The sequence below is a fragment of the Pygocentrus nattereri genome, chromosome 11 (genome assembly GCF_015220715.1).
Source record: "Pygocentrus nattereri isolate fPygNat1 chromosome 11, fPygNat1.pri, whole genome shotgun sequence".
Classification (NCBI taxonomy): Eukaryota; Metazoa; Chordata; class Actinopteri; order Characiformes; family Serrasalmidae; genus Pygocentrus; species Pygocentrus nattereri.
Window position 1 is genome coordinate 11,898,639 of NC_051221.1, and position 14,479 is coordinate 11,913,117.

The 14,479-nt window shown below is 40.1% G+C and overlaps 1 protein-coding gene across 1 annotated transcript; it reads right to left on the reverse strand.

Annotated features, from left to right (window-relative positions):
* Nucleotides 1-106: 106 nt before the first annotated feature.
* On the reverse strand, nt 107-14,369 carry ppt2b (palmitoyl-protein thioesterase 2b). Its single transcript, XM_017711948.2, has 8 exons — nt 13,912-14,369; nt 7,990-8,143; nt 7,672-7,767; nt 6,798-6,905; nt 4,702-4,785; nt 3,561-3,645; nt 3,422-3,476; nt 107-990 (listed from the first exon to the last, which is right to left on the reverse strand). The coding sequence occupies exons 1-8, from the start codon at nt 14,062-14,064 to the stop codon at nt 847-849; spliced, it is 879 nt and encodes a 292-aa protein (XP_017567437.1). The 5' UTR covers nt 14,065-14,369; the 3' UTR covers nt 107-846.
* Nucleotides 14,370-14,479: the final 110 nt, after the last annotated feature.

Below are 14,479 nucleotides of genomic sequence, written 5' to 3' on the forward strand. Positions count from 1 at the left end.
CACTGTAAAGACATCTGAGTCTTTAAAATCAACCATTTCACACCAAACCACTCTGAATGACTGTTTACACCTCAGCCACTGAATCATGCAGAAATTTCTCTTTTAAAGAGTAAAACATGCAAAATATATCCATCCATCCATCCATTTTCTAAGCCGCTTCTCCGTCAGGGTCGCGGGATGCAAAATATAATAAAATGTAAAATGTAAGGCAATTATTCTTACTGCAACTGGCTGCTACTGTAATGCCTAGACTACAATAACCACAATTCTCAGTACTTAAAGGAGAAATAAGCAGAGATTTGATCATATTACGTGGCACATGCGCATGGATTTCTCATATTTTTGGACCTCATGTAAAGACCCACACCTGGTACCTCTTAGTAATATACAGTTTTTCCATAGTTTAAACTGAAAAAATCTTCTTATTTCTCCTCTAGAAGTAAATAAAACAGGGGGAAAAGATTTAGTGGTTTAAACCTTTTTTGGGGTTTACAGGTGGACAGAATCATCCCTCAGGCACTGATGTGCATTGCGCAGCTATGATGTGCTTGTGAATGTATGTGCGTACATACATACACTCTCATAAATACATCTATATATCTAAAAATCGGTAAAAATTAACACGCTGGAGTGATAAAACGTAAAAGGGCTGTGTGTGACACTCACACAGGAGTAAAAATGCACATGGGTGCTGCTTTGAATTAGCAGCACTGCACTGTAACAAAGCGTGCTGAATGATGTCATCGTCATCTGACCGTCTCGTATGAAATGATAGAAAAGTGAACTGTATTAATCCTGTCTGTAAAAATAGTTTCTCGCTCTCTCTCTCAGTGTGTGGGAGGGCCATTATGTCAGCCACTTCTCAATGCAGGTCTTATATACCGTTTCATTGGAGTGCCAGTAAATGTGCTGCACACCAGGAACGGAGCACATCTCCAGATCTCCTCTGGAGTACAGCGTCTTCAGACCGAACGAGTCCCTCAGGAACACCTGCAGCACAAAAGTCAGCTCTTTATTAAGAAATGTTTACATATCAATGTCCAATCTTGTTTTTGTTTATTTCTGGAAAAGAATGTGATTTAATTGCAATTAAACAACAAAAATCTGTTTTTAAAAAATGTTTTACTCATGAAACAAAAGATATGAACAAAAATGCATATTATAATGGAGGGAAAAGTTAGGTCACCCTACCCTCTAATAACTAGTGTTGTCCCCTTTGGCTGAAATAACTTCAGTGAGATGCTTCTTGTAGCCATCTACCAATCTTTGTCATCGATCTGAAGAAAGTTTGCCCCACTCCTCAGTGCAGAATTCTTTCAGCTGTGAGATGTTTGAGTGGTTTCTTGCATGTACAGCCCGTTTTAAGTCACTCCACAGCATCCCAACGGGATTAAGATCCGGACTTTGACTTGGCCATTCCAGGACTCTTCATTTCTTAGTTTTCAGCCAGTCCTTGGTGGATTTACTGGTATGTTTTGGGTCATTGTCATGTTGCAGGGTCCAGTTCCACTTCAGCTTTAATTTTTTTACAGATGGTTTCACATGTTCCTCAAGCACCCTCTGATACACAGTAGAATTCATGGTGGATTCTATGATGCTAGCGAGGTCCTGCTGCAGCAAAACATCCCCAAACCATGACACTTCCACCTCCATGTTTCACAGTTGGTATGAGGTTCTTTTCTTGGAATGCTATATTTGGTTTACGCCAAACAGGTCTTCTGTTCTGGTGTCCAAATAATTCAATTTTAGACTCATCTGTCAAAAGAACATTATTCCAGAAGTCATGGTCTTTGTCTGCGTTCTCTCTGGCAAATTTCAGTCTGGTCTTAATGTTTTTTCTTAGAGAGCAAAGGTTTCCTCCTTGCACACCTCCCATGAAAGTTGAACTTGTGTAGTCTCTTTCTGATAGTTGAGTCATGAACTTTCACATCGACAGCAGCAAGAGCCTGCTGTAGGTTCTGTGATGAAATTTTTGTATTTTTCATGACTTCTTTTAGCATCTTACAGGGTGAACTTGCTTGGATGGCTAGACCTGGCTGATGGCTGGTTTCAAATTCTTTTGAGATCTTTTTAAATGCCTTACCAGACTCATAAGCAGCCACAATCTTCTTTCTGAGGGCCTCAGACAGCTCTTTCGATCTCACCATGGTGCTCATTCTCACTTCAACAGTCAGGGACATGCCAAACTAATTTTCTGAGGTCTAAATAGAGCAAACCTCATTCAAAATGCTGGGTAACGATGTTCTGATCATCTGCACTTGATGTGATACACCTGTGTGTGATCTTAACTATTTTAAGTGGGACAATATGTAGATATGTCCTAATTTATGCCTCACCAAAAATTGCATTCTTTTTAAATGACATTTTACAGAAAATTGTAAAAAGGCCTTTCTTAATTTTTAATTGTTTAGTCATATTACTTGGATCCCACTGTATTGTTAAAATTGATATTAAATATCCACATGTCCAAATATGTTAAAACTATAAAGGATTTCATACGGTGTCCTATTTTTTTCACATAAATTAGTCAGTATCGACTTTGAATTATTCAGTATCGACTATGAATTATTCAGTATCTACTATGAATGATTCAGTATCGACTATGAATTATTCAGTATGTACTATGAATGATCTACTATGAATGATTCAGTATCGACTATGAATTATTCAGTATCTACTATAAATCAGTCAATATCTACTTTGAATTATTCAGTACCTACTAGAAATTATTCAGTAATTACTATAAATTAGTCTGTATCTACTATGAATTATTCAGTATTTACTATAAACTATTCAGTGTCAGCTATAAATGATTCAGTATCTACTGTGAATTATTTAGTGCTATTTTGAATTATTCAGTGACTACTGTGAAATCACAGTGTAAGTTATATAGCTATGAGAGTGCAGAACTGAAGTGTGGACCCCCATACAGACCCTTAGAGTATAATGGGTGTAAGTAATGCCAACATGCATTTTATCTAAATCTATAAAAATTTACTGTACAAGCAGCATTCCTTTATGTGTGAATACCTAAAAGTCTTTAAAAGCTGTAACTAGATTTGATGAAAGTGTTAAAGGAAGCATTGCACTACAGCACCTTCAGTGACCAGTGAGTTTTCTCTGTCTACATGGTCATGCGTGGAATATTTAAACAGTGGATATGAATCATGTGTCTTTGCTCCATTCTGAGTTTCAGAAGAGCCTTTCTGCGAGTCTGAAGAAAATGGTGCAGATGACTGTGGAGCACTGTGGATTATCACCTCCAGCAACAGCTCAACATGTTCACTGACCACAAGCATGACCTCAATTCATGCCTTCAACAGAAATGCCCAGGATTAAGTGAGACAGAGAAACAATGCCATCTGCTGGACAAAAACTGCATTGGGTTGAAGTAACATGTTACTGTAAACAGACCACTTACGTCCTGATCTTTCATCTCCACGACTGTCTCGTTGTCATCATAGAAGCCAAACTGACTGTAAGAAAAGAGACGCAACAGACAAGTTACAGCAACACTTTCACCACAGTTCAGTAAAACGTGAGAAAAAGAGTTGACCAACCTCGACTGCCACGGAGTGATGACTCCATCATCTGGTCCACCAATCAGGACAAGCTTTTTGATACGGAGGAAGTTCTGTTTCCACTCTGTATGATTGAAAAAAATGTTATATTGCATTAACTTAACCCCAACACGCAGGGCAAACTTAGTTTTGGGACTAAATTTTAAGCTTCAGATTTCAGCTAAACCTTCATCTAAACCTTCAGCTAAACCTTCAGATTTCAGCTAAACCTTCAGTTGAACTTTTAGATTTCAGCTAAACCTTCAGATTTCAGCTAAACTTTTAGATTTCAGCTAAACCTTCAGATTTCAGCTAAACCTCCAGATTTCAGCTAAGCCTTCAGCTTTTACTTAAACCTTCAAGTGGTGGCTAACCTTTCAGCTTTAATTTAAACCTACAGATTTTATCAAAAACCTAGGATTTTAGCTAAACATTTAGCTTTTAGCCAAACCTTTATCTTTCAGAATAATATTTTAGCTTTCTGCTAAACCCTCAGCTTTTAGTTAAACCTTCAACTTTCAGCTAAACCTTCAGCAAAAGCTTAAACCTTCACTTTGCAACTAAACCTTCTTCTTGTGGTTAAGCCTGCAGCTGGTGGCTAAACCCATCCTCTAACCTTCAATTGGTGGCTCAATCCTCAGCTTTTAGCAAAACCCTCAGCTTATGGCTACTTTCATACATATTAAGGTTAAGACTGAGGTAAATGAGTTACAGTATTATAAGATTTTCATAAAGCAGTTTCATCTTGTGAGTTTTTCTATAAATAAAATGTATTATTATTATTAGTAGTAGTAGTAGCAGTACTGGCAGTAGTAGTAATAATACTAGTAGTAGTAATAGTAGTAGTAGTAACAGTACTACTACTAGTAGTAGTGATAGTATAGTAGTGGTAGTAGTAGTAATAGTAGTAAAAGTAGTACTAGTAGTATAGTAGTAGTAATAGTAGTAGTAGTATTACAGCCAGTCAAATTGTATTCCTGTCCATATTTCTAATACTGATATTTAAAGTTTAGGCCATCCCACCATGTGATTATCCGGTCATAAATAATTAGCAGGCAGCCTAACACACTGATCTTTACACGCTGCTCTTTAATTATTGTTTGTGTGAGTCAGATTTTAGGAGATGCTGGGGCTGGATTACCGGTGGAGTTGGGATTCGGCCTCTCGTTGTTAAGCAAAGCCAGATAATCGCTGCTGTTGACGTACATGTCTCTGTGGTGAGGATCTGAGACACAGCAAGGGAAAGAAGAGCAGTGGTCAGGAAAGACACTTCAGAAATGAAGGGTCAGTACTTTCCTCATAGATACTGAGCTTCTTGTAAAGGCAGAAAATACCTGATGGAGCATCTTGTGGTGCTTTGGGTATATTCTCTAACCATGCAGTGCAAAGGTGGTAAGAGGAAGAAGGGTACATACTGGGCCTACACTGTGCTAAATGTGGGAAACTGGTTGGTCAATTCCAGCACTGAACGAGTCACTGTCTTCTGGTCTAATCCACTCAAAAGAGTTTTATAACTGTGGGCTTATTATGGCTTCTACAGCAGAGACCTAAAGCAGGATGTACTGTGATCCTCCAGGGCTGGAAGTGCCCACTCTGGATGGATGATCTCTGTCTGTTTCTCTCAAATATGATCTCTCCTCAGAAAAAAACCTAATCTCCCCAAAATAGCAACTTTACAGGAGAAGGAAAAAACATACTTTACTTTTAATGTAAGTCAATGAAACCAAATGGTTTTCCAAGTCATTTTGTGCAGTTTCTTTTGGTCCATTCATCATGAAAATTATACACAATGTAGAGGGTAATAGCCATTTTCAAATTATGGAGAGAAGAGGTTTTGTTCCGACAGCAATCATCCAAATCATTGAATTCAGGTGTTCCAATAACTTCCATGGTCACAGGTGTATAAACCCAAGCACCTAGGCCTGCAGACTGCTTCTACAAACATTAGTGAAAGAATGGGTCCCTCTCATCAGCTCAGTGAATTCCAGCATGGTACCATGATAGAACGCCACCTGTGCAACAAGTCTAGTCGTAAAATTTCCTCACTACTAAATATTTCACAGTCAACTGTCAGCAGTATTATAACAGAGTAGAAATGATTTGGAACGACAGCAACTTAGCCACAAAGTGGTCGGCCACGTAAAATGACAGAGCGGGGTCAACAGATGCTGAGGCGCATAGTGCGCAGAGGTCAGAGGTGCTACAGACTTCCAGACTTCATGTGGCCTTCAGATCAGCTCAAGAACAGCGCAGAGAGCTTCATGGAATGGGTTTCCATGGCTGAGCAGCTGCATCCAAGCCTTACATCACCAAGCGCAATGCAAAGGGTCAATGCAGTGGTGTAAAGTGCCGCCACTGGACTCTAGAGCAGTGGAGACGTGTTCTCTGGAGTGACGAATCACGTTTCTCCGTCTGGCAATCCTATGGACGAGTCTGGGTTTGCCGGTTGCCAGGAGATGGTACTTGTCTGACTGCAGTGTGCCAAGTGTAAAGTTGGTGGAGGGAGGATTATGGTGTGGGGTTGATTTTCAGGAATTGGGCTTGGCCCCTTAGTTCCAGTGACAGGAGCCTCTTAATGCTTCAGCAGACCAAGAGATTTTGGAAAATTTCATGCTCCAAACTTGGGGATGGCCCCTTCCTGTTCCAACATGACTGTGCACCAGTGCACAAAGCAAGGTCCATAAAGACATGGATGAGCCAGGTTGGTGTGGAAGAACTCGACTAACCTGCACCTCAACCTGATAGAACACCTTTGGGATGAATTAGAGTGGAGACTGTGAGCCAGGCCTTCTCATCCAACATCAGTGTCTGATCTCACAAATGCGCTTCTGGAAGAATGGTCAAAAATTCCCATAAACACACTCCTAACCCTTGTGGAAAGCCTTCCAAGAAGAGTTGAAGCTGATATAGCTGCAAAGGGTGGGTCGACATCAAATTAAACCCTACGAATTAAGAATGGGATGTCACTCAATATCATATGCATGTGAAGGCAGACGAGCGAGTACTTTTGGCAATATAGTGTGTATAATATCAAATGTTATACATGATCTAATTTTGTTATTACAACAGTAAAGCAAAACAATACTAACTGTAGACTTGTAAGGATTTCATTAGTATTAAAGACTATTATGAGTCTCTTTTCAGTATGTTGATGCCCAGGGCCACATTTTTAGACTCAACTCTATCCATTCTTTCCTCTGCTTGTCCTTTCACCCCTCCATCCCTCAATCCACCTACCATTCCAGTAGTTGCAGATGGAGATCATCTGGCCCATGGATGTGTAGCAGATATGATACAGATTGGTCTTGACGAACTGAGGGAAGAGGTACTTCAGGTAGTCTGTGTCTGACAGGAAAACAGAGCAAGTCCCTGTGATTAAAACTCATGTTGACGTGTCACACTGTGTCCTTGGAGCTGAATGAGGTCAGACTGCATTCCTGAAGACCAGCAGCTCAGCAAGACTGATTCAGCACACAAAGGGTAATAATTTACTGAGTGAAAGCACAGAGAAAACAGCTATATAGAGTGAGACTGAGGAGAAGAAGAGAGAAGAGAGGAGAAATAAAGAGAAGAGAAACAAAGAGAAGAGAAAATATGAGAAGAGAAGGGAAGAGAAGAAAAATAAAGAGAAGAGAAATGAAGAGAAGAGACATAAAAAGAAGAGAAAAGACAAAGAGAAGAGAATTAAAGAGAAGAGAAATGAAGAGAAAGACATAAACAGAAGAGAAATGAAGAGAAGAGACAAAGAGGAGAGAAATGAAGAGACAAGAGAAAAAGAGGAGAGAAGAGAAATGAAGAGAAGATACAAAGACAAGAGAAAGAGAAGAGACAAACAGAAGAGAAATGAAGAGAAGAAAAAATAAGAATAAGGAGAGAAGACAAGAGACGAGAAAAGAGACAAAAGAATAAAAAGAACAGAGATGACAAGAGAAGAGACATGAAGATAAGATAAATGGCAATGAAAAAAAGGGAATAAAGAGAAGAGAAGAAAAATGAGAAACAACAAGAAGAGAAGATAGAAGAAATTAAAGGAAGAGAAGAAAAGTGAAACTAAAAGATGAGAAATGAAGAAAAGAGAAAAGAAGATGAATGGAGAAGACACCAGACTGACCTCCATATTGTCCAGCCTGAGGTGAGGAGAGAGAGATGAAGGAGTGAACGTTGTGGTCTGCAAGTGTAGATAAGATTCCTCTACATACCAACCCTCCTACAGACAGAGAGAGAGAGAGACAGACAGAGAGACACAGACAATGTGTCAGTGGTGAGACGAGATAAGGGTTAAACAGTATGACAGAGTGTAACAGACACCCATCACTGAGCTGAACAGACGGTCCTTCGGACTCCACAGTCACAGATACTGTTCGCATGCAGATCTCGCGCTCATACACAGCTTTTCATGCTCGTATGCACCTCAGTGAGGAACGCTGACCTTGCGAGTAGCAGATGAGGTGAACCCCGTCAGCTGCGTTTTGCATTATGGGATAGATGGCCTCCTTGAAGCCTTCCACCTGCTTCCATAACGGCTGCAAACTGGCAGAGCGGTCAAACAGATCTATAACAGACACGTTCGTACCTGGATGAGACTGAAGAGGGAGAGAGAGATAGAGAGAGAGAGAGAAACAGAAACATTGGTTGTACATTCAAAATGATACATTATGCTCATTCTGCTTGTTTACACACTAAAAACATAACAAATAAGGTCACAAAGCAAACACGACTGCACTCTAACAATTATATCTTGACAGTGAATTTCTCAAATCTAGTCTATATTTCTAACATTTTAAATGCTGAGATGATTTAAGTTATTCCAACATTTTTAAAAACATGTTTTAAGTAATTGTATAAAGTGAAATGTCTGAAACACTGTTTTATGATAGTTTTACCTTAGCCGGATACTCACCAACTTCTTGTACGAATTTTCCCATTCCACCTTAAATGGTGCACCGGTTAGGCGTCAGAACTGCTGCCCCATTTAAGGTGGAACAACAAAGTTAGATAGCTAGCTACCGAGATGTTAGCATACTTTTAGCAATGTTTTATGGTTGTTATGGAGTAAAGGACCATAATACATCAAAACGACATTAAACTAAGATAAAACGTTTATCATAACTTTCTAACAGAGAAAGTTCTCACATTTGTGGTTTTTTTTGGCCGTTTTTTTTTCTCATATCAGTCCGTTTGGAGTGTCCCTGAAAAATCTCTGTTTGGAGGCTCATGTAGCCCCAACATTTCACCCAACCCCTCTATCTCAACAAGAATCAGGACATCCTACCCCCTTGACATGAACGCTAAAATCTGAGGGCTAAGGGCTGAGTTGTAGGGCGAGGGGTGAAATGGGACTGGGTCTAGTTGTTACAGCCAGGCCGAGACACTCAGGGCTGGCGTTTCATCTCCAGTACTTTCCAAGAAAAAGCCCTGAACACAAACTCACACATAACTGAATCAGTTTATGAGTAACCTGAGCACAGTAGCGTCGGGCCATCATCACCAGCACACTGATCACTTTATTACTGATGGGAAAAAGCGTTTATGAGTATAGTAATAAAAAATACCAGCCAAGTTCTCCAGTAATGGCTGCTCGGGGCTGAGAATGTCCACACTTTCACTTTCTAAAACACATTATCAGCACATTCATCAGTCTCACATGACTGTGTTCATCTACACCGCGTCCTGATGCCTAGAACTCACACCACCCTGTTATATGACACTACAGAGAGCTCAGATACTCAACAGTACATTCATGACAACCAACGGTTTTGTCCTTATTTCAGGGTCCGTATCATGGAAAACCACCCTTTCCTCACTTTCCTCTAACAAAACAATCAGCCCATCACTGTCTCTGTGATCTCACAAAAACCAGCATATTTTCATATATCTGAAAATATTGACATGCACACTTTAAAAAGGTTCTTTAAGGGTTCTTTAGTAAAGGCAATAGTTCAATTTTGAAACATGAGTTCTATTTTGGCCAGGTGCTGCCATTTCATGCTGCATGGTGAAAAGGTTCTTCAGATTGATGGAGAACATGTTGGTTTGAAACACTTAAAATGATGGTTTGTATAGTAAATAATGTGGTTATATTTGTGTTGTAGTCATGGTTCCTGGCTCCTATCACCACCACTGTAAAGACATCTGAGTCTGTACAATCAACCATTTCACACCAAACCACTCTGAATGATTGTTTACATCTCAGTTATTTAATTATGCAGGAATTCAGAAAAAAGGTGGAATTCCAGCTTAAAACAAGTATTAATCAGCCAAACTGAATACATTTCTGTACACAAAAGCAGGAAAAACCCAAATTAAACAGGAGAAGAATTATACAGGCCCTTTAGGACATGTGTTATCAAACTGTGGTTTATCCACATCCCTAAAGCATAAAGAGGCCTATTTCTGTAAAGCATCCCATTTAATCGAAGTTAGATAAACATTCTACAATCATGAGTACACGCAGGAGCCGAATACAAACAGCCTTATCGAGGTATACTGCTGTTAGAACAGTGAAAGCTGTGCAAACAGCTGCACTGAAGACTGGCTACTGATGGTCAGGGCAGGAGAAATGAGGAAGGTGATACAGCTGAGTGAAACATTATCAGAGCAGGATTAGGAGGAGATTACAGACATTAGAGAATCTCTCACACAACAGATCTACAGCGATGCTGTACTGGGAACTCATATTAAAGTACTGCTTCAGTTGCAAAGCACTGAATGGCTTTGCACCATCAGACATCATGGACTTTGTAGTTCTACAGTTACAGACTGTAGTCTATGTGTTTCTCTGCATACTTTGTTACCCTGTTCTTCAGAGGTCAGGACCCCACAGGACCACCACAGGACCACCACAGGACCACCACAGAGCAGGTACTATCCGGGTGGTGAATCATTCTCAGCACTGCAGTAACACTGACATGGTGGTGGTTTGTTAGTGTGTGTTGCGCTGGTACAAATGGATCAGATACTGAACGAATGGAGCAGATTTTGAACACCTCAGTGTCACTGCTGGACTGAGAATAGTCCACAAACCAAAAATATCGAGCCAAAAGCATCCTGTGATGAAGGACTAGAGGATGACCACTGATGAAGGACTAGAGGATGACCAACACAAATTGTGAAGCAGCAGATGAGCTTTCGTCTCTGACTTTACATCTACAAGGGGGACTGACAAGACAGGAGTGTCTAATAGAGTGGACAGTGAGTGGACACAGTGTTTAAAAATGAAAAAAGTGATGAAGAAGTTGAGGTGTATTATTATTAACATCAGTGATGTCTGACCTGGTTGATGAAGCGGTTGAGGTGTGTCATTATTAATATCAGAGATGTCTGACCTGGTTGATGAAGCGATTGAGGTGCATCATTATAAAAATTAGAGATGTCTGACTTGGTCAATGAAGCGAATGAGGTGTAAGTTGTTATTAATATCAGAGATGTCTAACCTGGTCGATGAAGCAGTATTTTTAATATCAGAGATGTCAGACCTGGTCGATGAAGCGGTTGAGGTGCATCATTATTAATATCAGAGATGTCTGACCTGGTCAATGAAGCGGGTGAGGTGTATCATTAATATCAGATATATCTGACCTGGTCGATGAAGCAGTCAAGGAGCATCATTATTAATATCAGAGATGTCTGACCTGGTCGATGAAGCCGTTGCGGTGCATCATTATTAATATTAGAGATGTCTGACCTGGTCAACGAAGGTTGAGGTGTATTATTATTAATATAAGAGATGTCTGACCTGGTCAATGAAGCGGTTGAGGTGTAAGTTGTTATTAATATCAGAGATGTCTAACCTGGTCGAGGAAGCGGCTGAGGTGTGTTATTATTCATATCAGAGATGTCTGACCCGGTCGGTGAAGCAGTGGAGGTGTATCATTATTAATATCAGAGATGTCAGACCTGGTCAATAAAGCGGGTGAGGTGTAACATTAATATCAGATAAGTCTGACCTGGTCGATGAAGCCGTTGAGGTGTAAGTTGTTATTAATATCAGAGATATCTAACCTGGTTGATGAAGCGGTTGAGGTGTATGATTATTAGTAACAGTGATGTCTGACCTGGTAGATGAAGCGGTTGAGCTGTATCATTATTAATATCAGAGATGCCTGACCTGGTCAATGAAGCGGTTGAGGTGTAAGTTGTTATTAATATCAGTGATGTCTGACCTGGCTGATGAAGCGGTTGAGCTGTATCATTATTAATATCAGAGATGTCTGACTTGGTCGATGAAGCGGTTGAGGTGTATCATTATTAATATCAGAGATGTCTGACCTGGTCAATGAAGCAGTTGAGGTGTAAGTTATTATTATTAACATCAGTGATATCTGACCTGGTTGATGAAGCACTTGAGGTGTATCATTATTAATATCAGAGATGTTTGACCTGGTCGATGAAGCGGTTGTGGTGTAGTATTATTATTAATATCAGACACGTCTGACCTGGTCGATGAAGCGGTTGAGGTGTGTTATTATTAATATCAGAGATGTCTGACCTGGTTGATTAGGCGGTTGAGGTTTATCATTATTAATATCAGAGATGTCTGACCTGGTTGCTGAAGCGGTTGAGATGTAAGTTATTATTATTAACATCAGCGATGTCTGACCTGGTTGATGAAGCGGTGGAGGTGTATCATTATTAATGTCAGAGATGTCTGACCTGGTCGATGAAGCGGTGGAGGTGTATCATTATTAATATCAGAGATGTCTGACCTGGACGATGAAGCGGTTGAGGTGTATTATTATTAATATCAGAGATGTCTAACCTGGTCGATGAAGTGGTTGAGGTGTATTATTATTCATATTAGAGATGTCTGATCTGGTCGATGAAGGGGTTGAGGTACATCATTATTAATATTAGAGATGTCTGACCTGGTCGATGAAGGGGTTGAGGTGTATTATTATTAATATTAGAGATGTCTGACCTGGTCGACGAAGGGGTTGAGGTGAATTATTATTAATATCAGAGATGTCTAACCTGGTCGATGAAGTGGTTGAGGTGTATTATTATTATTAATATCAGACATGTCTGACCTGGTCGATGAAGCGGTTGAGGTGTGTTATTATTAACATCAGCGATGTCTGACCTGGTTGCTGAAGCGGTGGAGGTGTATCATTATTAATGTCAGAGATGTCTGACCTGGTCGATGAAGCGGTGGAGGTGTATCATTATTAATATCAGAGATGTCTAACCTGGTCGATGAAGTGGTTGAGGTGTATTATTATTCATATTAGAGATGTCTGATCTGGTCGATGAAGGGGTTGAGGTACATCATTATTAATATTAGAGATGTCTAACCTGGTCGATGAAGTGGTTGAGGTGTATTATTATTCATATTAGAGATGTCTGATCTGGTCGATGAATGGGTTGAGGTGTATTATTATTAATATTAGAGATGTCTGACCTGGTCGACGAAGGGGTTGAGGTGTATTATTATTAATATCAGAGATGTCTAACCTGGTCGATGAAGTGGTTGAGGTGTATTATTATTCATATTAGAGATGTCTGATCTGGTCGATGAATGGGTTGAGGTGTATTATTATTAATATTAGAGATGTCTGACCTGGTCGACGAAGGGGTTGAGGTGTATTATTATTAACATCAGACATGTCTGACCTGGTCGATGAAGTGGTTGAGGTGTATTATTATTATTAACATCAGACATGTCTGACCTGGTCGATGAAGCAGTTGGGGTGTGTTATTATTAATATCAGAGATGTCTGACCTGGTTGATGAAGCGGTTTAGGTGTATTATTAATATCAGAGATGTCTGACCTGGTTGATGAAGTGGTTGAAGTGTATGATTACTAGTAACAGTGATGTCTGACCTGGTTTATGAAGAGGTTGAGGTGTGTCATTATTAATAACAGTGATGTCTGACCTGGTCAGTGAAGCAGATGAGGTGTATCATTAAGAATATCAGAGATGTCTGACCTGGTTGATGAAGCGGTTTAGGTGTATTATTAATATCAGAGATATCTGACCTGGTTGCTGAAGTGGTTGAGGTGTAAGTTATTATTATTAACATCAGCGATGTCTGACCTGGTTGATGAAGCGGTTGAGGTGTATTTTTATTAATAATTAGAGATGTCTGACCTGGTCGACGAAGGGGTTGAGGTGTATTTTTATTAATAATTAGAGATGTCTGACCTGGTCGACGAAGGGGTTGAGGTGTATAATTATTAATATCAGAGATGTCTGACATGGTCGTGAAGGGGTTTAGGTGTATTATTAATATCAGAGATGTCTGACCTGGTTGATGAAGTGGTTTAGGTGTATGATTAATAATATCAGAGATGTCTGACCTGGTTGATGAAGCGGTTGAGGAGTATTATTATTAATAACAGTGATGTCTGACCTGGTTGATGAAGCGGTTGAGGTTGGTAAAGTCCGCTGAACTGTCGAACAGTCCGTGCACTATTATGACGGGTCTGTGGGTCCGAACCGCGCAGAGGAGACAGCACGAGAGCAGAAAGCACAGCAGAAGGGTCAAATTCACTCTGTTCAGCATGACGGAGGAGGAATAAAGACCAGAGCTAAACCCTAAATTGACTGATGAAAACCCTCTGACGGCCGGCCTCCCTCTCTTTCTCTTTCTTTCTTTCTCTCTCTCTGTTCGGCTGCAGCTTCTTCAGTCTGTCTTCCTTCTCCGGGCTCAACAGCGACAATAAAAGGATAAAAACAGAGGCTTTACTTCCACGTTTCCCTAATACGGACTGAAATCTGCAGCCCCCTGGAACTCCATGAAACTGAACCTGCTTCTACTTTCCACCAAATATATTTACATCTGGATTGAGTCGGTCCCGTTTCACTAACCAACCGTGTAACCGCGAACAACGTCACTTCCGCTCCGCAAGTAAACAACAACAGCCGCAAACAAAATATCGAGAAAAAAAATTAACGGAATAATAAAGCAAAATAAATAA

Excerpts from the sequence above, each read along its gene's own strand:
- ppt2b (XM_017711948.2), bottom strand. The coding sequence starts at position 14,064 with ATGCTGAACAGAGTGAATTTGACCCTTCTGCTGTGCTTTCTGCTCTCG. Across the intron at positions 6,906-7,671 it reads TCAGGCTGGACAATATGGAG|ACACAGACTACCTGAAGTAC; the intron begins GTCAGTCTGGTG and ends TTTTCCTGTCAG. Across the intron at positions 3,646-4,701 it reads GCCGAATCCCAACTCCACCG|AGTGGAAACAGAACTTCCTC; the intron begins GTAATCCAGCCC and ends TCAATCATACAG.